General features: G+C 44.6%; 1 protein-coding gene across 1 annotated transcript in view; it reads left to right on the plus strand.

Moving 5' to 3' along the window:
- LOC145392688 (ankyrin repeat and SAM domain-containing protein 6-like) overlaps positions 1-23,822 on the plus strand; it is a 320,191-nt gene that overhangs the window by 148,085 nt on the left and 148,284 nt on the right. The window contains exon 7 of the mRNA XM_080266995.1: positions 23,624-23,759. Coding sequence (XP_080123121.1) covers positions 23,624-23,759 — 136 coding nt within the window. The remainder of the gene's footprint in view (positions 1-23,623; positions 23,760-23,822) is intronic.

Consider the following 23,822-nt stretch of genomic DNA (forward strand, 5'->3'; position numbering starts at 1 on the left):
TGTTTGGCCCTTGGCCCTTGGCCCTTGATTGATGCTGCTACTGTGAGTGAGGTGATAGGCAGCATGCAGGTGGGGAAGGCAGCAGGTGTGTCTGGGTTAACTGCTGAAATGTTGAAGGCCTCAGGAGATATAGGAGTGAGGTTAGTCACTGACCTGATAAATATGATTATATATGAGTGTGTTGTCCCAGACGATTGGCTGAAGAGTGTAATTGTAAGTGTGAATAAGGGGAAGGGTGATGCCCTGGAAGGAGGAAATTATAGAGGTATAAAGCTTTAAGGTCAGATAATGAAAGTAATGGAGAGAGTTCTAGGAGTGATTAGAGAAAGAGTGAATATTGATGAGATGCAGTTTGGGTTTATGCCAAGCAGGGGGACCCCTCTATTCATTGTTCGACAGCTTCAGGAAAAATATATAGGAAAGAAAAGGGAACTGTACTTATTGTACTTTGTTTTTGTTGATTTAGAGAGGGCCTTTGACTGAGTCCCTAGAGAGGTGGTGAAGTGGGCAATGAGAAAACTTGAGATGGAGAAGTGGCTGGTTAGGGTGGTTATGGCCGTGTATGTTGGTGCTCACACCCGGGTAAGAGTGAATGGAGATTTGAGTGGTCAGTTTTCCGTGAATGTTGGAGTGCATCAGGGGTCAGATTTGAGTTCCTCATTGTTTATCATGGTACTTGAAGCCCTTTCACGTGACTTCAGATATGGACTCCCGTGGGAGATGTTGTATGCTGATGATTCGGTGTTGATTGCAGAGAATGAAAGGGAGGCAGAGGAAAGATGTAGGAAGTGGAGAGATGGTATGGGGCACAAGGGCTTAAGAGTAAGTGCAGATAAAGCAAAAGTGATGATATCTAGGGTTGGTGGCGGTACTGTTAAAGAAGAGGGAGAGTGGCGATGTGCAATTTCCCACAAGGGAGTGTGAAGTAATTCTGTCTTGTGCAATGATTGTGATAATATAACCAATTGCCAGGGGCATATTTGGCTGTAGAAAAATTCTTCTTTTTGCCGCATAAGCAGCCATCACTCTGTTGTTGTCCCAGAAACTTTTTGAAAATTTATGGTTCCTGAAAGAGTTAAAAATACTTATCACATCCATCGTCTTCATTGATTTTTTTGTGGAATTTTGTTTTTTATGTATTGCTTTCTTAGTGTTTAGGATTGTACTGGATATTCCCATGTGTGTTCTCATGTCTAAGCACAGCTGAAAGACCGGAGAACACTGCCAAAATTAGGAGGATCACTGTACATTATAGATAGGTATTGTTGTCTGTGCATTGCTTTCTTAGTGTCTGGCATTACACTGAATATTCCCATGTGTGTTTTGATGTATAAATACTGCCGAAAGACCAAAGAACACTGCCAGAATTAGGTGGGGCACTGTACATTATAGGTAGGATATAGAGGTTAGGGGAGTGGACTTTCTGACCACCACATGGTGGTGGTGATAGTCAAAGTTCAAATGAAATGGAGGAATAGAAGAAGGGAGGGACAGGAGGATGTTCATACAAGGAAGGTGGAAAGGTTACAAGAGGATGGAAAAAAGGCAGAATATAAGAGAGGAGTGGGGGAGCGATTGGGTAAATATGATTTGGAGCAGATGGGGGACGTGGAACTAGCAAGATATTCACAGAAGAAAACTGTGCAGCATGTGAGGTGGTGTGTGGGGTGAAGAGAAGATGAAAGGGGGTGCAAGGAACAGCATGGTGGAATGAAGAGGTGAGATCGGCTGTGGCACAAAATAAGAAAGCATATAATGAGTGGATGAGAAACAGGGTTGCTGAGGAAGTTGAGAGACGGAAGAGAGATTTATATGTAGAGAGGAAGAGAGAGGTGAAAACAGTAGTAAGAGAGAGTGAGAAGAGAGTTGATGAGGAATTTGGAAGGAATTGAGTTCAAAATGGAGGGAATATAAGAAAATGTTCTGGTAAGAGGTAAAGAGAGTTAGACAGGGCATTTAAAAAGTTAGTCAGGGAGTGAAAGATAAAAATGGTAGACTACTAATGGAAATGGGAGAAAAGGTGAGCAGATTGAGAGAATACTTTAAGGAATTGTTGAACATGGAGAATGAAAGTAATGCAAGTAAAAGTGGCTGGGGAATGGCTGGGAGAAGGAGGGATGTGAGAAGAGGGGAAGAAATCGGTAAGATGGAAGTTATGGAAGCAATGAAGAAAGTCAAAATGGAGAAAGCCCCAGGAATTGATGGAGTGTGTGGTGAAGTGCTGAAGCATGGAGGAGAGATAGTAGTAGAATGGATGTGGAAGATGTGTAGATTGCCCTGGGAGGAAGGTAAAGTCCTGGAGGATTGGAAGTCAGGTATAATTATTCCCCTATACAAAGGGAAAGGAGAAAAAGAAGCATGTGGTAATCACAGGGGCATTTGTCTTCTTAGTGTAATAGAAAAAGTATATGGTAGGATACGTATTGACAGAGTTAGGGAAATAACAGAGGAATTAGTTGGAGAAGAACAGGGAGGTTTGAGGAAGGGAAGAAATTGTGTAGATCAGATATTCATTCTTAGATCTTTAGTGGAAAAGTTTCTAGAGAAGGGAAAGAAGTTGTATGCAGCCTTCATGGATTTGGAGAAAGCATATGACAGGGTGGATAGACAAGGATTGACAAAAATATTAAGAATATATGGAGTAAATGAGAAGTTGCTGAATGCTGTGCAGAGTATGTACAAGGTGCCAAGGCTGCAGTGTGTGTAGATAATGAACGAGTAAATTTTTCTGTTTGAAGGTTGGATTGAAACGGGGATGTGTCATGTCTCCACGGTTGTTCAATCTGTATATGGAGAGGGCTATAAAAGAGATACAAGGTAGGGCAGGGCATGTTGGATTGGCCCTAATGAGAGAGGGCAGCGTTTGGAAACTCCCTGTACTGTTGTTTGCAGATGATACTGTGTTGTTAAATGAAGATGAAAGAGAGCTGCAAAGCTTGGTGGATGAGTTTGGGAGAGTGTGTAAGAAATAGAATCTATAGGTGAATGTAGGGAAGAGTAAAGTTATGATCTTTGGGAGAAATGAAGTCAGTGAATGTACAGTGAGGTTGGATGAGGAGGAAATGGAAAGTGTGAGTGCTTTTAAGTACTTGGGTAGTGTGATGAGTAAAGGATGGAAGTTTAGAGGGTGAAGTGCTTGAAAGGGTACAACAAGGAAGAAAGGTTGCTGATTCCTTGAATGCAGTGATAAGAAACAGGGAAATAAGCATGGAAGTGAAAAAGTTACTACATGATAGTATTGTGATACCAATTTTAATGTATGGAAGTGAAGCTTGGACCTTGTTGGAAGGACACGTCAATAGTGAGAGGAGTGGAAATGAGTTATATGAGAGGAGCATGTGGAGTCACATGGAGAGACAGACTGACGAATGAGGAAGTGAAGGAGTGCTGTGGTGTGGATGTGGGTGTGATAGGAAGCGTCAGGAGAAACACATTGAGGTGGTTTGGCCATGTAGAGAGGATGGAGAGCGAGAGACTGATGAGGAGAGTGTGTGTGAGTGAGGTGGAGGGGGGGAGGGATGGAACGAAGGGATGGAGTGGAGAGGTATATGAGAGAGGGGGATGGGAAATGGGAGCAGGGCAGTGAAATGATGGGGGACAGGGCGACATGGAGGCGATTTGTTTGTGGCCACCCCTTACGGGATTAAGGCATCTGGTAATAGATAGATTGATAGATAGATATTTGTGGATTTTTGTTTGTTTTTGCATTGTTTTTCTTAATGTCTAGTGTTACAATGGATATTCGTATGTGTGTTTTGATGCCTAAATACTGCTGAAAGACAGGAGAACACTGCCAAAATTAGGAGGGGTACTATACATATAGGTTTGGTATAGGTGCTCTAGTAGGTTGTGTATTGGTAGGGTATGAGTACAGTAGAGGATACTGCTCCACATCCGGATTTTGCCCATATCTGGAAGTGCCTTGGGCTGTATTATGCGGATAATCGAGGGATTAATGTACTCACAAAACATTATTAGTTTTGAATAATTCATAAAAGAAAAAGACGAAGCCTCAGGAAGTAGAGTACCCGCACCCATCAGTAGGTCTGTAGGCTGAATATATGATTTTGCCCTGTGAGCGTGATCTTTGACTGAATGCTCTCAAAACTGAATTGGTGTATTCTTACCTGAACCTTAACTGTTCCACCAAATTTAGTCCAAATTAGATGAAAACTCTGCATTGACTTTCCCCATTGACATGAACATTTTACCTTTCTTGTGACCTAGGCATTTGATTGATTGTTCTTAAAGTTGACTCCCTTTATCCTAACCATACCCTAAATCCTTTCGCAAAGTTTGGTAAAAGTCAGATTAAACAGTTGATGAGAGAAAACAAGGATATAAATGGACACTGTGTGAAGAATAATGAAGGAAGAGTAGTGGTAGATAGTGAGAGTATTAAAGATGCTTGGAGAGAACATTATAACCAGTTGCAGAATGAGGCCATTGACTGCAGTAGCTACGTTTGGAGAAGTCAGATCCAGTGTTTGATCCTTGACCTTTGGTTGATATTAATGTACTTGGTAATGCAGTTGACAGAATGCAGATAGCTAAGGCTACAGGTATGTCTTGGTTGACTACTGAGATGTTCAAGACCTCTGGGTAGAGAGGAGTGGGTTTAGTTACTGATTTAGTAAATTCTGTTATGTATGATGTGATTTGGTAGGTGAGGGCACTCACCATCCACTCACTCAGTGTAGTGCTGCTGTACACCAGTAAACCAATTACTATGCTGGGTGGTAATCATATAACCAAATTATTGCACCTGGTGGTTTAGTTGGTAATTAAGGCACTCCAGTCGAATTGAGCTGGTGCAGGTTTATATCCAAGGGATGGTTGGGGTTTATTGCTCGCGTAATGCCACCCTGGGATGAGTGAGGCTGGTTACTTTCATCTTAAATGTCAGGACCAGACAAACTTGTCTATCCCCAGGCTCCTATGTTTCTCATGGGGCAACACTAAATTAGATGATGATGATGATGTTGTATGATGAGATGCAGTTTGTTGTATGATGAGATGTAGTTTGGGTTTATGCCATGCAGAGGGACCACTGATACAATATTCATCGACCAACATCTTAAGGAAAAATGTCCTGGAAGTAAGAGGGGGTTATACTGGGCTATTGACCTAGTGCCCAGGGAGGTGGTGAAAAGATTTAAAACAAGGCCTGAGATTGAGGTTTGGTTGATTATTAGAGTACTTTTGACAGTGTACTAGGATACTTGCACCCTGTTGAGAGTGAACAGAGATTTGAGTGATGAGTTTTCTCTGAATTTTGCCATGCATCAGGAGTCAGTTTTATCTCCTAAGGACTGCAATTTTCTCACCCTGTCTGGCCCCAGAACCGCATTTAGGGTTTGATTTTTCACCTTTCCCCAAGGTAAGTATTGGTCTTACAGATTTTAAGAGCTTAACCCTTTCATGCAGAGACTCCACTTGAGTCATTAAATCCCATCCTGTACAATGCACCATGATGCACATCGTGTCAAACAAAGGAGGACACAAATTTCCCGCCGATGTGTATTATTATTATTATTATTTTTTTTTTTTTTTTTTTTTTTTTTACCCGATTCGTGTCATGGTGAGCTTTACAGGTTGTTAAACAATCTAACGACTCAAACCACCTCTGCCTGAGAGGGTTAATTTTATACATCAGAAAATGTATTTTTCACTCTCATGTGCCTACTGGTTACCACACTGTTGACTGTCAACGAACAACAAAAATCAAAATTGTTACCCTTCTTGTAAAGAGGAAAAAAATTGCACCAAAGTAAATTTTGGTCTTATAGATTTGAAGAGCTTGATTTTACATACCAGAAAAATGTATACTTCACTCTCATATGTCTAATGGTTACCACAGTGTCGACCATCAAAAATAAAAACTCACCCCTCACTGTGAGCGAGAGTGGGACATCACTGAGATGTATGGAGGAAGAAGAATGTGGAGGGAGTGTAGGAGGGCATCATGAAGGGGGAAAGGGAGGGACTATGCCTGCCACACACAGCTGGTACAGTCTAGAGCAGTGCTATTCAACCTGGGTGGACGGTCCACCTTAGGGTGGACGAAATTCAGTGTGGGGTGGACAGCTTTCTTTGGGTGGACAGAGGGTGGACCAGATCATTACCGTATATCGATAGAATAAAATAGAAGAAATAAATAATATAATACAAGTGGAGAATTTACATATGTGTAGTCAAAGATAGCCTGTATGTTGATTTTTCTGTGGCTCACGAGCACTTAATCCAGCTTTATCTCGAAATGCATACACTGTACAATGAAATTTATACAAGATTTAACCTCTCTGTCTTTCCCTTCAGATTTATCACAAAGTGTGAACATTAAATATATATTTGTATATTGCTTTTACTTGCCTACGTAGTTGTACATTCAAGAATCTAAAAGAGTAAATATATAAGGTTAGGATCATGGGATTATACAGTTAACCGATTGGGGTGGACAGCTTTTACCAATTCAACACTACGGGTGGAGGACGCCAAAAAAGGTTGAAGAGCATTGGTCTAGAGGAGGTATGGGGGATGATTTGGGTGGGAGGAGACATTAAGGATAGGGCCCATGGGAGCAGAAGAAGATGAAGAAATGGCAGGGGGAAGGACTCTCCCCCACCGCATCTGATGGGACCAATCAGGCCAGAGATAGCCAAATATTGTACTTTCCATTGTCTAGGCTCCATATACGTCATCAGAGAGGCAGGGATACTTCACGCCAGTTTTTGGGTAGCTTGTGTATGATTGATGATGATAGGACTCTACGTACCAAGGCCCGACCACATCAATAGATGATTATAGAACATTAGGAGTTAAGCACCTTATTAGTTATCATTAAACTTCAAGCTTTCTTACATGGTTTCAGAACTGTACTCCCTTGGGAGGTGTTGCATGCTGGTGATTTAGTGTTGATCACAGAGAGAGGGGTAGTGGACGAAGATTTAGGACAGGGGTGTCAGACTCATTTGCTACGGTGGGCCAGATTTTTAATGAGTGCAGCGTATACGGGCCTAGAAACATAAAGAGTACTTTACGATCCCCACTTAGGTAAGAAGTACGTCATGTGATAAAATAAGAAACATGGATTTAGTCAGCCCTCGCATGTTGTGTATTATACTGCACTTACTTTGGTCAGTCATACTACCTGTCACTGCTGCTCCCTGATACTTGGCACCTCTTGCAATGGACCACTGCCGCATAGTTTGGCATTAACAATTGAGCGGCAACAGTAGTCAATAAGGTGAGACTGAAACCAAGACTCGTTCAAGTTCATCACAGAAAAGAGTTGTTCACAAACATGTACAGTAATCACTCCAATATCCGGATCAATAGAGCCATCGGTAGGTTCGGATATTGGTTTTGTCCGGATATTGGGCCCCAGCTTATGGACTTGTACTTACGGACCCTAACACAGAGAAACACCTATACAACTCCCTCCGGACATGCATAGCACCTATTTAACACCCAAATCACACCAATAAGGCACATAAATGACTGAAATAAATGCAATAGACACATAAAATGTGGGTTTAGAAGTATGTTCATACATTAATAAACATTCTGGTACTTATGGACTCTAACCGAACCTAACCTAACCGAACCTAACCGAACTCTGAAAAACACATTCCTACTGCACATGCATGAGGTAAGTTTAGTATGGAAAGAAGTACAGTATGACACTTTCTGGTAAGTATAGTATGGGAAAAAATACAATATGAAACATTCTGGTAAATATAGTATGGAAAATAGTACAACATGAAACATTTTGGCTACTTACAGCAAGTCCCTGGCCACCTCGATGAATAACCGCCTCCTCTCGGACTCTGACAGTAAGAACGATTTCCTGAAGCACTTGCACTACACTCTTCCTGAAGTCTTGCACTGAACCTAGTCACTAACACACAGAAGTCCGTTCTTTTCACAGTGTTCACTTTAGTCCAAATAATGTTCCATTAAATTTAAGTGTTGCACATTAACTTTTCCCAAGTTTTTTTAAGTTTCCAAAGCCAAAACAAAGAAGGTTAGTTACGTTAAATTTCTTTTCTACTTAGTCTTTTCTCCCAACTTGAAAACCTTAACACAACACACCGTTTTTTTCACTGCACAACACTCAAAATTCCCGTGTGGTCTAGTGGAGAAGTTCTTGCTGTTTATTCACTGTCAGAGCCCGAGAGTATCACTGGCAGGCGTCCAAGGGGTGCATCGGTGGGTAGTGGTGATGGCGTACCGACTACAGAAGACTCTGAAGACAGCCGCAAACTCACGTCGAGCGGTGACTCCACTGTAGCTGATGTGCTGGGCTGTGGCTCGGAGCATGAGGGCCTGTCTTGGGGAGGCAACGGAGTGGAACCAGGGCTTGGCACAGCGGGGGTCACGGGCCTGAAAACTGTCAATCGTTGACTGACGCAAGGACCGACGATTCTGGCGATTGATGATGCGCTGCCGGAAAGCACGCACTTCCTCCACGAGTCCCAAGGGCCCCATCTCCCTGTCGCAGTCCGGGTGTTCCAGGTAGTCTAGGACGAACTCTAGATGTTCCCGGAGTGCGCTCAGCTTGGGGATGGCTGGAGTAGTGTCCTGCTGGGCGGAGTCTGCATCATCATCGCCTTCGTCGTCGGAATCTTCAAGTTCGGGACTGACACCAGCAACCGAAGACGCGATCTCGATATCAGACAACGTCTGATACCCAGGATCGCCCTCGTCGTCGTCCAACCACTCACGAACATCGTCCACATCAACATCGTCGCCGTGCGTACGTAGCCGTGCATGGAAGTCATCCACGTCAAACCCTAGGAAATCGTACTCCACATCTGTTCCGAGAAGCAGACGAGACCAACCATTTTCAAGAGTTTTCACAGGGACTTCCTTCCATGCACTAGCCCAGTTGTACAGCGCAGACTTGATGTTGTAGCGGCGAAGGTTTTCCAAAGTCCGCTTGCCTCGAGTGTCACGTCCTTCCCTGCGCTCGTCCTCGTCCTCGAGAACCACCATCACCTCGTCCAGGAACTTCCGACGGTACAGGCGCTTTGTTGCCACGATCACTCCTTGGTCCATTGGTTGAATGAGAGCAATCGTATTAGGTGGCAGAAACATGCACCTAATACGGCCATTCTCAGCAACCAAGTCCTTGTCGCACGGGTGGGCAGGTGCATTGTCGAGGAGAAGGAGAGCCTTTACCTGGTCACGAGGAATTCCCAGTGTTCGTCCTGGTAATGTATGACCTCCTTGACGAAGTGATGGTGAAACCAGTCTTTGAAAATCACAGCTGTGAACCATGCTTTCAAAGAATGGTACCATACGACAGGAAGGACATCCATCACCCCACGAAGGCACCGAGGCTGCTTTGCACGGCCAACAATAACGGGCTTAAGCCGGTGCATGCCGTTAGCATTGGCACAACACAAAGCAGATATCCGTTCCTTAGAAAGCTTGCGGCCAGGTACACGCTTCTCCGTCTCATCGGCGAGAGTGTTCGTTGGCACCGAGCGATAGAATAGGCCAGTTTCGTCAGCGTTATAGACTTGACCGAGAGTGAGGCCCTCCCTGTCGATCAAGCCTTTCACCTTGTGCCGAAACTCGTCCACTCCATCCTCGTTAGCGTCCAATGCTTCGCCATGTGCTTTACGGTTAGTAAGGCCATGTCGCAACTTGAACGCGAAGAGCCAACCCTCGGATGCCTTGAAGTCTAGGGCGTCGTGAAGCCTTGCAAACTTCTCAGCAGCAGCCTTCAGCTCCGTTCCACGTACCATCACACCAGCTGCACGTTGCTGTCGATACCAAATCAACGTGGAGCGGTCGATCTCTGCATACTTGGGAGTAAACATAACCTTCCTCTCCACGTTGCGTTTGCTTCTCGACGAGAAGTCAGCCGTGTACTGCATGAGCTTGTCTCGGGAACGCTTGATATCAAACAAAGTCGACCGGGCCAGGTTGAACTCGCGGAGAATGCGAGAGGAAGACCAACCCGCATCAACCTTCTCCAATATCTCCCGTTTCTTCTCCAGAGTCAACACCACTCTCTTCCTTTTCTCAGGAGGCGGGGCCATCATCACACACACTAAGAGTAGGGCAGAGAGCAGCAGGAGGCCTTGCAGCAAGTACGGCACCACCACAAAAGCGAGCACGTGGGCAGCCATGACGAAGAGCGTAGGTCTAGTCGCGGTGAGAGACAGGCGGGAAGTGGGGAGGATGCAGCGGCGCTCTATCGGACGTCGGAGGAATGACGAACCAAAACAATGCTCTCACGCGGCGCGCGCGGCAAGTTCAAATTACGGACGGCAAAAAATCGATTTTTTTTTCCAATTTTTTGGATTTTCGGACCATTTTGGGAATGTTTGATCCCAGGACGATAAGGTTCGGTTAGTGGGGATGTTCGGTTATTGGGCGTCCGGATATTAGAGGGATTACTGTACTTCCAAAAATTGACATAATCTTTAATGCCAAACATGCAACACTTTTGCTGGCCAATGACGTTGTTTTGGTTATCCAAAAAAACCTCTGTAAGCCGGGCGGTGATGTTATTTACATCATCAAAGTAAAATATTCGCCAAAAGTCCATTTATTGTTCGATGTTCATGGAACCAGGTTTGAAATGTGCACCAGTGTCTTCCCATTAGAGACACAAATGAATGAAGCAGCACACAAAATACTGTCAAATATGAAATTAAATATGAATATAAATATTTGCAAGACATCTCGCTGATGGAGCTTGCCTGGCCTCCCTTATGCTGTTTTTACGGTGTTAGTAATAGTGATGTTAGTTGTTTGCTCATTATTTTGTACATATATTATTGTAGAACAAATCCTTGCGAACAAAGAGAGACTAAGATGAATAAAATAGCTCAAAAAATAACATCAAAAATAAAGTATAAATATTTACGCATACTGCCTACATTTTTTCACGTCATTGTACATTCTGTTATAGTAAAGTAAGCTCCCGATTATCTGGCGTAATAGAGCCAAAGGCCTGACATACACTGTCAAAATGTCAGGTTATGCAAAAGTCCCCCCTAGGGACCCCTAATTCCCCAACCTTATAACACTAATCCACTGTCCAACCCTTACAAAATTCTCTAAAATGTCAAGAAGCTGCTAACAGACATTCGTGAAAATGACATACAGTAATGTACTATTAAGCTCACTGTAATTTTATCTCTATCTATCTATCTATCTATTGCCGGACGCCTCAATCCCGTTTGGGGTGGCCACAAACAAATCGCCTCCAAGTCGCCCTGTACCCTGCCATTTCACTGCCCTGCTTCCAACTCACACCCCCCTCTCTCATATACCTCTCCACCCCATCCCTCCATCTCATCCTCGGCCTCCCCCTCCCTCTTCCCCCCTCCACCTCACTCACATACACTCTCTTCGTCAATCTTTCACCCTCCATCCTCTCCACATGGCCAAACCACCTCAGTGTGTTCCTCATAATGCTTCCTATCACATCCACATCAACACCACAACGCTCCTTTATATCCTCATTCGTCAGCCTGTCTCTCCATGTGACTCCACAGGCTCCTCTTAAATAACTCATTTCCACTGCTCTCACTCTTGACTTGTGTCCTTCCAACAACATCCAAGTTTCACTTCCGTACGTTAGAGTTGGTATCACAGTACTGTCATGTAGTAACTTTTTCACTTCCATGCTCACTTCCCTGTTTCTTATCACTGCTTTCAAAGAACCAGCAACCTTTCTTCCCTGCTGTACCCTTTCAAGCACTTCACCCTCCAAACCTCCATCCTTACTCATCATACTACCCAAGTACTTAAACGTACTTACATTTTCCAATTCCTCACCATCCAACCTCGCTGTACATTCACTGACTTCACCTCTCTCAAAGACCATCACTTTACTCTTCCCTACATTCACCTTTAGATTCCGTTTCTTACACACTCTCCCAAACTCATCCACCAAGCCTTGCAGCTCCCCTTCGTCTTCACTCGACAACACAGTATCATCTGCAAACAACAGTACAGGGAGTTTCCAAACACTATCCTCTCTCACCAGGGCCACTCCAACATCCACTACCCTACCTTGTACCTCTTTTATTACCCCATCCATGTACAGATTGAACAACCATGGCGACATGACACATCCCTGTTTCAACCCAACTTTCAAAGAGAAAAATTCACTTAGTTCACCATCCACACGCACTACAGCCTTCGCACCATCGTACATACTCTTCACAGCATTCAACAACTTTCCATCTACTCCATATATTCTTAACACTTTCCACAATCCTTGTCTATCCACCCTGTCATATGCTTTCTCCAAATCCATTAAAGCCGCATACAACTTCTTTCCCTTCTCTAGAAACTTTTTTTATGTACAGAAGCTATTTCATGTTGACAATGGAGATAATATCAAAGTCCCCCCCAGCAGGGAGACCCGTTTTCTTTCATCTAGCAGTACACGTACTGTGTAATGCACATTGTAAACACTATAAATCATTGAAAATCAGCTAGAAGACATTCCTAATATTGAAATACTGTTTTTACTATGAAGTACACTGTAATCTTATGTACAGAAACGCATTTCATGTTGATGGTGGTGGTGATGTAGACATTACTGGAGAATAATGTACAACACCACCCAAAATAAACAATCAAAACATGAAAAAAAAAAAAAAAAATGAATAAAATGAAGCATGCTTCACTACTGTACTGATCTGCGTACACCATACTGTACTTTCTTCGATCGAAATTGTAGCACTCTGCCACACAGAACACAATAAAACTTTCACCTCATAGTAGCAAGGACAAACTTCACTTGGGAAAACAGTTGTCTAAATCCATCCATCCATCCATCATCCGATCCTACGTTGCCCCATGAGGAGCGTAGGAGCCTGGGACTAGGCAATTTGGTCCTGACATTTAAGATGAGAGTGACCAGCCTCGTTCATCCCTGAGTGGCATTACGTGAGCAATAAACCCCAACCACCCTTTGGATATAAACCTTAACTGGCTCAATCTGATTGGAGTGCTGTAATTACCCACCAAATCACCAGGTGCCATAATTTGGTTATATGGTTACCACTCAGCATACTAAATGGTTTCCTGGTGTACAGGAAACCATTAGGCTTGTCACTCATTGTAGAGTCACCCATAGGCAGAAGATGAGGAAAAAATGAAGGAAAGAAAGACAAAAGAGGGAGTGTAAAGTTACCCGTAGGCAGAAGGATGAGGAAAGAATGAAGTAAAGAAAGACAGAAGAGGAAGGAAGGAATGGAGGGAGGAGAGAAAAGGGCAGACATCCGAGAGCAGCACTACATCGAGTGAGTGGATGGTGAGCGCCCCACCTATGAGTTGTCTAAATGATTTTATATATTGTGTTAACGATTCCTTTGTAGCATGATTATTTTGCTTTATAAAATAAACACATTTTTATCAGCTCTTCTTGTTTAGTAACACAGTTTAATTGACTTTTCTTTCCAATACACTTTCTTCGGTGCCTTAGCAGAATCCAACAGTCACTTGTACAGTGCAGTAATGTGCACTTCAGAACAATGTAAGTTGTACTTACCAGCGAGGAGAGGAGAGGGCATGGGCTGCAGTGCAATGTATCAGAATGCCACAGCAGCACTAGAAGGCCAGCCAGGATTTGAAGGGAAACCCGTCACAGTGTTGCCGTTAAATAATAATACAGTAATAATGTTTTGCAAGAGATATAGAGTGCAGCGTAGGTTCGTTTGAATATCGGCACCATAGCTGCGGAGGAATACAGTGGAGAGTAAGAGAACTTCCACATTCCTACTGCCAGCCAATGAAAACTCTGCATTAGAATTCTCCCTCCCCTGCACTGGCCAGTCAAAACTCTTCTACTCCCAACCACTGCATCTCCCCTCCCTACCCACCACCAAACACCCCATGAGCTGGTAGGTCCATCAACCGTCAATCCTCCCTCCCTCCCTCAACACTCCACCCCTTTCATATCACAGCACATGTACAGTATAACCCCGTTATTGTATATTTATTTCTTTAATTTCTTTTTTTGTGATTGTGGCTGGAGCTTTGATGACAACAACTTTCTTTTTTTGTGATTGTGGCTGGAGCTTTGATGACAACAACTGTCTCATGCAGGATAATAATGTACTTTTAGCCAGAAGAAAGGGTCCTTCATGCCAGGTATTGTCAAAGATTTTATGCTTTCTGCCAGATACCATTTTAAAGCAGCCATTACCTGCGCTGAATAATGTTGTATGCCGGGTAGTGCTGAGATGGATAATCGGTAGTTTACTGTATTGGTAATGCTGGTATTCTATTCAACCTTATATGTATATACTGTACAGGCATACCCCGATATCCAGCACCCCAGTAACCGAACACTCAGTACATTGAACAAAAGAAATTGGGGAACATTCCCACAATCCAAACAGCCTTTGATTCTCTAGTCAAAATACTCCACTGCTCCTGAGGTTTGAATTTTGTGTGTCTGAAAGTGGATGTGGTGGTGCATGTGGCACTTCCCGTCCTCCCTCCGTCCCCTCTTTTCTCCCTCCATCCACACCCTGCCCCACCAGCTGAGCAAAAACGTCCGTCTGCAACCTTACCAAATGGTCAAAGTCAACCGGCCGGCCTCTCGAGCCGCACACTGGTAATAGACCCTAACCCACCAGTTGAGCAAAAATGGCCATCTGCCTCCTCACTGAACAGTCAAAGTCACCCAGCCAGCTCTTGAGTTGCATGCTGGTAATAGAACCTGGCCCACCAGCTGAGCAAAAATGGCCATCCATGTCCCTACCAAATGGTCAGAGTTGCCCAGCTGGCCTCTTGAGCCACACACTGGTAATAGAACCTAACCCACCAGCTGAGCAGAAATGGCCATCTGCCTCCCTACTGAATGGTCAGAGTCACCTGGCTGGCCGGTAGAGACTGAGTCAGCACTGCCAGGCGTTTCTCCCTCCCCATCCCCCCTGCCCTCCCCCACCCCCACTAGCACACTGCCTGCCTGGCCCGTGCTTGTCCACTCTCACTGTGTCTGTTGCCCTGAATGCATATCTGCACCTCCCCCCACCTTACATTCCTGCATTACCTTCCTGCATGTGATGTTTGATGTCCCATTTTTTAGTAGTAGCATTGTTTATGAGGATAATAACGTTACCTAAGGTGTTTCTGTGCCAATCTCAGTTGATTGAGTAAGGTATATGAGAGTTTGGGTTTGGCCTTGGAATACAAACCTGGCTTTTCTTCAGTATCTTATTGGGAAAATTGCTTCGATATCCGGCAGCTCGCTGCCTGAACACTCACCAGTACACAACACTGCTGGATATCAAGGTATGCCTGCACCCTTAGAGAAAAATCAGTTGCAAACAATTTGATACTAAAATGAATAATGTAGCACAAAAGATAAGGTCAGAAATGAGAAAAGAGTATAAACATTTGCGAATAACTATGCGTTGCCTGACAACCCCAGGCTGACCTTGTGGTGTAACGGGGCATGTGCACTTGGCCGGCCAAAGTGTTAATCCTGGGATAAATTGTTCCAACGTACTGATAGAATGTGCCAACATTGACACTCGAAAACTTGTTTTGCAACACAGAATCACAATGGTGTGCAATTAATTCTAACTGAAGATATTCTGTTACCTCATTTACACTATCAGAGAATGGGTCCCGAATAATGAGATAATCCTTTTCAAGTCTTTTAATGTCAGAAAATCTTCCCTTGAACTCTTTCATTAACTTGGAATTCTTGTTGCAGTACTTTTCTGTGCCGATATCAGCATGGAACTCAGGTGTGTCTTGCTGGGACTGTAAGGGCAGAAAACATGAAAGATTACTCACTGCTAAATGCTTTACAAAAAGTTAAAATTTCATCTCAAAGGCACAAATGCAGTCATAAAACTCTGTCACTAATTTATTGCATCCTTGCATCTATGTGGTTAGGTAGTTTAAGTGTTCTGTAATATCCACCATGAAAGCTAGCTCTTGAACCCATTCATTATCTTTGAGTTCAATCACATCCCTTCCTTTCTTCTTCATAAACATCTGTATTTCACCACGCAATTCATAAAATTGCTTCAGTTTGACTCCCCGATTTAAGCAGTGAACATCAGTGTGATATGGCAGTCTTCATGTGTCCTCATTTTCTTCCAATAAGCAGCTGAACTGTCTATGGTTCAGGCCTTGTGTGCATATGAAGCTCACTTTATAATAATATCCATGACATTATCCATCATTAACTCATGGATTGTGCAATTACCCTTTTTATCCCACCCTGTGGTGCACAAAAAACGAAGGAAAAAAGTTTTTTTTTTTTAGTTTTTGTTTATTATAAACTTGGAGATAAACATCCAGGGCATCATCTGGTGAAAAGAAAAAAAAATCTCTCTCTCCATCTTTGCGTAGGGCCATGCGTAAGTTTATGTACGGGAGTAGTGAAAAAATGAAAAAAAATCAAAAATTTTTTGTTTTTGTTTTTGTTTATTATAAACTTGAAGATAATCATCCAGGGCATCATTTGGTGAAAAGAACAAAAATCTTTCCATCTTTGCATAGTGTCATGCGTAAGTTTGCATAGGAGTCAAGTTGTTTACGGTGATGCATGGCCAGCACAGCCTGAGCTGTGGTTCGCAGTGCGACGTTACCCAGCCTGAGCTGTGGCTCGCAATGTGACGCCACCCAGCCTAAGCTATGGCCTGCAATCCACGGGTTAATGTGTTACTGCGCAACACTTCTTTGTAGTGTAGTGCAGTGCACAGTAGAAATTTGATGGTTTGGGTTAACAGCAAGTAGTTTTTTCATTGTTAGTTGCAACACCAGCTTTTCTATGCATCATTTGCAGTGCTTCTCTGTAGCCAGAATCACAGTTTGTGCCCAGTTAACACAGTAAACTCTCGATTATCCAATGTAATTCAGACATTTGCCTCCTGGCCGTAACCATTTTGATCTCGGGTGCTCAACCCATCTCAGCCAATACCATCACAGCCGCCTTGTTTTGAATATTGTGTTGTGACACTGCAGTGTCCCAGTTTAATATACATCTTAATTAACGCACCTATAAGGTGGATGTGCGAGCTCGCGCTTTTTGATGTCGCACTAATTGAAACACATAACTTATGGGGAAAAATTCATTTGGTGGATGAGTGACTCCTGCTTTAGGGGTTAAACTTTTAATCATTGATAATTACCCTAGTACTGAATAATTGTACACATACATACACACAAACTTGTACACATACCCTCGATGAGCTTGTCTAAACCGGTTTGCTGCCCCCCCCCCTCTCGTAAATAATACGAAGTAATACGCACCCAAATCACACTAAAATCACAGTAGAGTGGCTGAAAGTGTTATTTTATATTATACTGTGAATTACTCTGATAAATTATGCAAGTGATTTAGTGACTTTTGCTATAATCAAAGAAGTCGTATGCTAAGCGCATTAGCAAGCGAACATTTTTGCGGTTGCAAACTGTGCATCTATGCTGTGAAATGACTCATGACATTATATAAACAAGCTTTATAAAAGTAAGTGGTAATAAAAGTTATTCATGAAGTTTTATAAAGTTTGTAATGATTTTCCTCTTATCACTACTGTTTCGCTAAAGTGTAGCATAAACACTGTGAAATATCATAATAAAACCATACAAGATTGGCTAGAAGTGTTATTTTATTTATCTGTTAATTTTATTGTAATTGTTGTGATGTGGTAATGTGACAGTAACCCTAGTTTGTACGGAAAAAATCTTGTGGTTTGGTGTAAATTTCCGCTTCACTGCCTGGGCTCTTCCCTGCGTCAGACAGTCAAAACACACCTTGTATTCTATCAAATCGTTCTCCGGGCTTGGAATACATACAAACATGCAATTTGTTGCAAACGATAGCATAAAGATTGAAGTTTGTCTGACAAAAAAAAATAAGCTCTTAAGAACAAGGATAAGTGGGATAAAACACGAGTTGAAAACACACCATTTTTGTCCTGTTTCTCCGCACTGAGCACATTCAGTAAGTTGTCGTCATGGCTGCTGCAGCCAAAGGGTTAAGGCATCTGCAGCAGCCAAGATTTGGCTGATTTGCATTATGGAGAGCTCTCCAAGTGTTTCTGGTGTTGCTGGCATTGATGTAACCTCCTTTTGTCTCACCTCCTGTAATGCATCCACGATAGATGCTGCAGTAATCATATCTGCTGTGATGGCTTCACCAGCATTGTTAATTTGAGATGTTGTGGGTATTAAGAGACAGCTTGCACGATTTGGGAATCACACTATTTGATCACTTGTTCATTGGGACCTACAGTAGGTGTACAAGTGTGTGTCGGCCAAGTGTTAGGCCGGCATGGAATCTTCCATGACCAGTCTCGTCACTCAGAACATCCAGATGGACTTCACCTCTTCCCAGCGGGGTGGTCACTGCCCCAGGCAAGAGGGTTAGGACGATCTCTGCCACCAGTGATGAGTGTGAGGCCCCTGAAAAGTTGATTTGCCCTTCCTCCCCAGATTGGGGTGTCACCAGCAAATCAAGGAGTCTTGTTTACATTCCAAAGTTGACTGACAACAAGCCTGTTCCCACCCCCCTTGCAGGTTGTCGGGCACCACCATCAAGTCTTAGAGGGGTCACCATATTGAGGGGTCACTTAAAGTTTTGGTTAAGGGGTCAGCTATTAGATGTGGCCAAAATGACTGCTGCCTGAATTCCACATCCAGTTGAGGGACTGGCCTGTAAGGTGCTGGTTGGCTCACCCACCATCCAATGGTGAGTTTTCCTGTGGGAAAATTGGGCCTGTTGCTTCTGATGTCTCAGAAGAGGAACTTTTATGTCACCTTCATTGTCTCGGCAAGTGTTCTTCGCAGCTAGTGGACATCACCTGCCTTATGGTGCACCCTCATGGTGGTGAGAATGCAGTGGTGGCCAGGATGGTGTGGCTTAAATTCAGGGGTCCCTTGCCAGAGCAGGTTATCTTTTGCCACTCTTGCTACTCTGTAGTGACATGTTTTTCCCATCCTAAGGTGCTATGTGTGCAGTTGCTTCAGACATTGCACAATCTTCTGCAAGAACAAAGTTAGATGCTCTAGATGTAGTAGGTCCCATCCGTGCAAGTCTCCATTGGGTGGTCAGTGCTCCAATGACCCCTACTTCATTTTCTGCAGTGGTGCACACCCAGTTGTCTCCCGGACTTGTCCTGTCTACCAGCAGGCACTTGCCATCCATGATGCTACCAGAGCCAACCCTTCAACCCTGTCTGATGTCAACACCTGTCTGCATGCCCTCAATCCCACCAGATGCACCCCTTCCAACTCTATCCCCGTGATAGCAAGTACTGCTCCCAGTCGGACTTCCCGGCCTGTCCAGGAAGGCCTTACACATGCAACGATGGTCAGTAACAGTTTGGAAGACCTTGGTGGAACATATGGTGGTGAGTCTGCAGCTGAACCCAGGGAGGTGGAATGTACGATTGCTATGTCCTCTCGGCCAACCTTTCCAGCAACAATGCTGCTCCATCCTGCCCCTTCTCCCAAGCCCGGGTGTCATCATTCCCACCCAACACAGACCTCTCCTCCTCATGCTGTACAATACCCCTCAGGTCACTCCATCCAGCCTGATATCTTGCATGGTATTATGTCAGCCAATTCTACCTCATCATTGGTCACTACTCCTGCCCCTGCTCCAACCAAGCTACACGCTGTCTGTTCCAGCTTTCTTGAGACGGGCTCCACACTTGGTGATTCTCCTTTTCCTCCACATCAAGCCATACAAAGGGTAACCTCCCTAGCTTCCCCATATGCCCACTCCTGAGATGCCCATTCCACAGAGTCCTTTGTGGACCTCCAGCTAACATCCATGTCGATGTACAGAAATAGATGATCTTTCATCGACATCTGTGTCAGCCTCTTGCCTCAGTTCCTCTCCCTCCCCTCATCCCAGTGTGGTCCCTCCAGCTTTTCACAGATTCCTCCTCTTAAAGTGCCAGACTCCTTTTGCGGAAAACTTCCAGTTTCAAACAGATGGTAGTGGACCTCGTCCCAGATGTCATTGGTCTCTGCAAGACTTGGCTGTCCCTACATCTCTGTCTGTTACTCTGGGGTTTTACCATCTATCAGGCTGATCATCAGGGTGTCGGGGGTGGTCTAGCTGTTACAGTCAGGGAGGATGTACCTACCTCAGTTCTGCCACTGACCCTGCCCCCTGGGGGGGTATTGGAAGTTCTTGCAGTCAGCATTTCCCTCGTGACAAGTTGAATTACTGTAGCAGTTTGCTACAACCCTTGTAAGAACAGTGGCCTAGAAGAATTCAGGCCAGTCAAGACTAGCTCCCTTCACCCTGCCTCTTGGGCAGTTTTAATGCCAGACATCCCTATTGGGATTCTTTCCTGGTGCGGGGATCTGGCAGCAGGTCAAGCTCTTTCTGCTTCCAGTTTCTTTTGGAGAGCGGTTGCTTTTCCCTACTTACCCCATTGGGGTTAGTGACCAATATAGGCCTGCACTTAGGCCTGCCTTCCACACCTGATCTATATATAGGGGACTCTGTTTTTGGTGGCTTGGCCATTTGGACTGGCCACATTCCGGTTATCCTGGATGTCCCTGGCCTTTTCCCACCCTGCCCTGCCCTGTCTTGTCCACATTGGACCCTAACACAAGGCTCCTGGTCCTCCTTTGTGGCAACCCTCGATGACGCCAGGGCTTTGCCTTGATGACCCTTCAATGACCGTGTGGCAGCCTTTACTCCCTCTATGGTCTTGGTGGGTAAGGTGACTTTCTGCAGGTCCTCAGCATGTTCCCATCGCTACAGTTCCTTGGTGGTTGGGGGACTGCACCAGGGTCACCCAGGCTAGGTGGAGTTCCTGTAATGCCTGACGGAAGTGTCCCTGCCTTAGCCGCTGAAACCTTCACCACTGTAGGGATACAGAATGTAAGTGGACTCTTGACAGGGCTTGGCATGCTGCCTGGTGTTCTTTCTGCTTGACCCTCTCATTCTCCAGCTCACCATCCCAGACTTGGTCCTTTATTCAGACAATGAAGGGCCTCCTTACCACCCCTTGTATCCCCTGGTGAAGGAGGGTAACCTTTTGGTAGGCCACCTTCTTCATGTCTCAGTTTGGTATCCCTGCTCCCCTTCCAAGTCTCCAAGTCACCCTGGTAGGCATCTCCCCCCCCTCCCCCCCACAGGCTTAGCCTTTTCCTTTACCCAGGTGGAGCTTTCCACCACTCGGCAAGCCCTACCACCAAAGAAAGTGTATGGCCCGGATTTTTTACACCAGTGAGTTTTTGGTTCCTCTTCCCCTCCTCCGTCGGGTCTTTCTCCTTAACATATTTAATGATAGCTGGGCATCGGGGGTCTTCCCATCCAGTTGGAAAGCCTCTCACCTCCACTTCCCCAAGCCAGAGAGGGGCCCTTCATCTCTGGCTTCATACGGGCTGATGGCGTTGTTATCCAATGTTGGGAAGGTGCTCAAAGGAATGATGTGCCACTGGCTTTCCTTTTGGCTAAAGCATGACTCGCACTTGTCTGCAGTTCATTGTGGATTCTGCCCTGGGAGGGAGACATGTGATGTCCTTCTCCGGTTTGACCAGGCATACTATCATCAGCAGATACTCCTGGCAGTCTTAGTGGACCTCCAGGGGACCTTTTATTCTGTCTCCCATGAAGGGATACTTTACAAGTTGTGTTGTCTCAGTCTCACAGGCTCTGCACTTACCTGGATAAGGATTTTTTTTTTTTTTTTTTTAAGGAGAGATCCTTTAGTGTTTCTCTTGGGGGTACTTACTGCTCCCCAACCCCAGTCAGGCAGGGAATTCCACAGGGATCAACTGTCAGTTCCCCTCATTTTTTTTTTTTTTTTTTTTTTTTTTTTTTAACCTCCCTTATCCTCCTGGAGTATCTGTCCTAGTTTGTGCTGGTGATATTTCCATCCTATGCAGCACTGCCTCATTATGGAAGGCCCAACATCACCTCCAACAAACTGTGGACACTTTTGCCATGTGGGCTGCAGACTAGGGATTAACAGTTAATGCACACCAGAGTGCTGTCATGTACTTTAGCCATCTGAGGCTCCCCTCCATGCCGATGGTTCAGCTTGCTGGAGAGCCTCTCAGCCTACAGACCCGGAACAAGTTTCTGGGGCTTCATCTGGACAGCCTGTCTCACCTGGGCCCCCCACATTGACTATCTTCAGTCAACATGCCTTAGGCGCTTGGACATTAAGAAGTGTGTAGCAAGAGTTCACTGGGTTGCCAACTGAAGCACTCTCCTCTGCCTGCATTTGGCATTCATCCATAGCAAAATTTTGTATGGTTTCTCTCTTTATGGATTGGGTGCCCAGACCCACCTCCAGATGTTGGATGTTGTCCAGAATACTGCGCTTCTCCTTGCCTTAGGTGCGTTCAAGTCCACCCCTATTGTTTCACTTCACCCCCAACCAGTGGTTTTATACGCTGACTCACAGTCATCATGTACCCCTCCTCCTCTCAGATCGCTGCCAAGCTTGCCCATGCTATTTTGACACACCTCCTTCTTTCTATTCTTCCCTGTCTGTCTAGTCTTCAGTGGATTCCTTCACATGTAAGAATGCATGGCAGTGAAATTGCTGATGCAGCAGCAAGGGGGCACTGACCTCCAAAATATTGGTATACTGTAGGCGGCACCTGATACTGCTGCATTCCCTAACCTCGCATGCAGTCCCTGCATGTCGTATTGGAATGCAAATCTTGTGATCGACCACCCTGCCTCCCACCTGGGGTGTTTTCACTCAGACTCCTCTGCACGCCCTTGGGCTCACCGTCCCCGCTGGGACATTGATGCCATAACCAGGTTGTGGTTAGGCCACACAGGCCTTGCAAGACACCTATACCGTTTGGGTATGATAGAGCACCCTTGGTGCCTGTGGTGTCCCCGAGTTGAAGAAACCATAGAACATTTCATGCTATGATGCCCTAGGTTCCATTCCCTTCACACACTTTAGAAAGACCAGTTGGCGTCTCTGGAAGTTTTTAACTTATTTCTTCACATCCTTCTGAGACGGGGTAATGGGGACCCTCGGTGCCGACAACATGTCATGCGGTACACATCTGACTTGATCAGTATATCTAGGCAGCTTTTCCACATACTACGTGAGGCCCTACTCAGTCTGCATTGGAAGAGCATTGGGCCATGTTTTGGTCATGTCCCTGAAACTCACAAAAAGAAGAAAAAGAAGTTCCCAGGGAGGTGGTAAAGTTGGCAGTGAGAAAAAGCTTCTCAAAAATCTCAAGGGAGGTGCTGTCTATTAGAGCAAAAGTATTTGTAATATATAATTTTTAGTACAGTCTGTGGTTTTTGCAGTAATTGATGCCTCTTGCTGCCCAGTTTATGTGCACTGCAAGGATGTACTGTTTAACTCCTTTATGGCCCTCAAGGGCTCAGGGCATAAGAGGGTGTGAGGCAGGGTTACCTTAATTAATAGCTTCACCAAGTTTAGTAAAAGCATCTGTATGTGGCAACAGTATACTGTTGTAAATGTGGCATCATTATACTGAAAGGGTTAATGGAGATGGAGTGTAGCCACTGCAGTGTGATAGATCTCTACTAAGCTGAATTAACTCATTCATAGGCAGCAAGAACAAAGTAAAAAAGCAGATAGGTAGTGTTAGTACCATCATACACATTTTTAATTAATGTAGCACTACATGCACTTTCTTCCCACAGACAAACAGAGATGGCCAAGTTCCTGGTACAGTGTGGTGCAGACCTGAGTCTTGCCACACATCAGGGCTATACTGCATTTGACTTCGCCAGTGAGATGCTTGATACGGACATCATGCGTGTTTTTGTTCAGGCACAAGTATATATGGTCACCAAGTTTGTTTTAATTTTTAATTTTGTTTTTTATTTGTATTTATTTATG

The sequence above is a fragment of the Coenobita brevimanus genome, chromosome 23 (genome assembly GCF_032717465.1).
Source record: "Coenobita brevimanus isolate Jiangsu-jjx chromosome 23, ASM3271746v2, whole genome shotgun sequence".
Taxonomy (NCBI): Eukaryota; Metazoa; Arthropoda; class Malacostraca; order Decapoda; family Coenobitidae; genus Coenobita; species Coenobita brevimanus.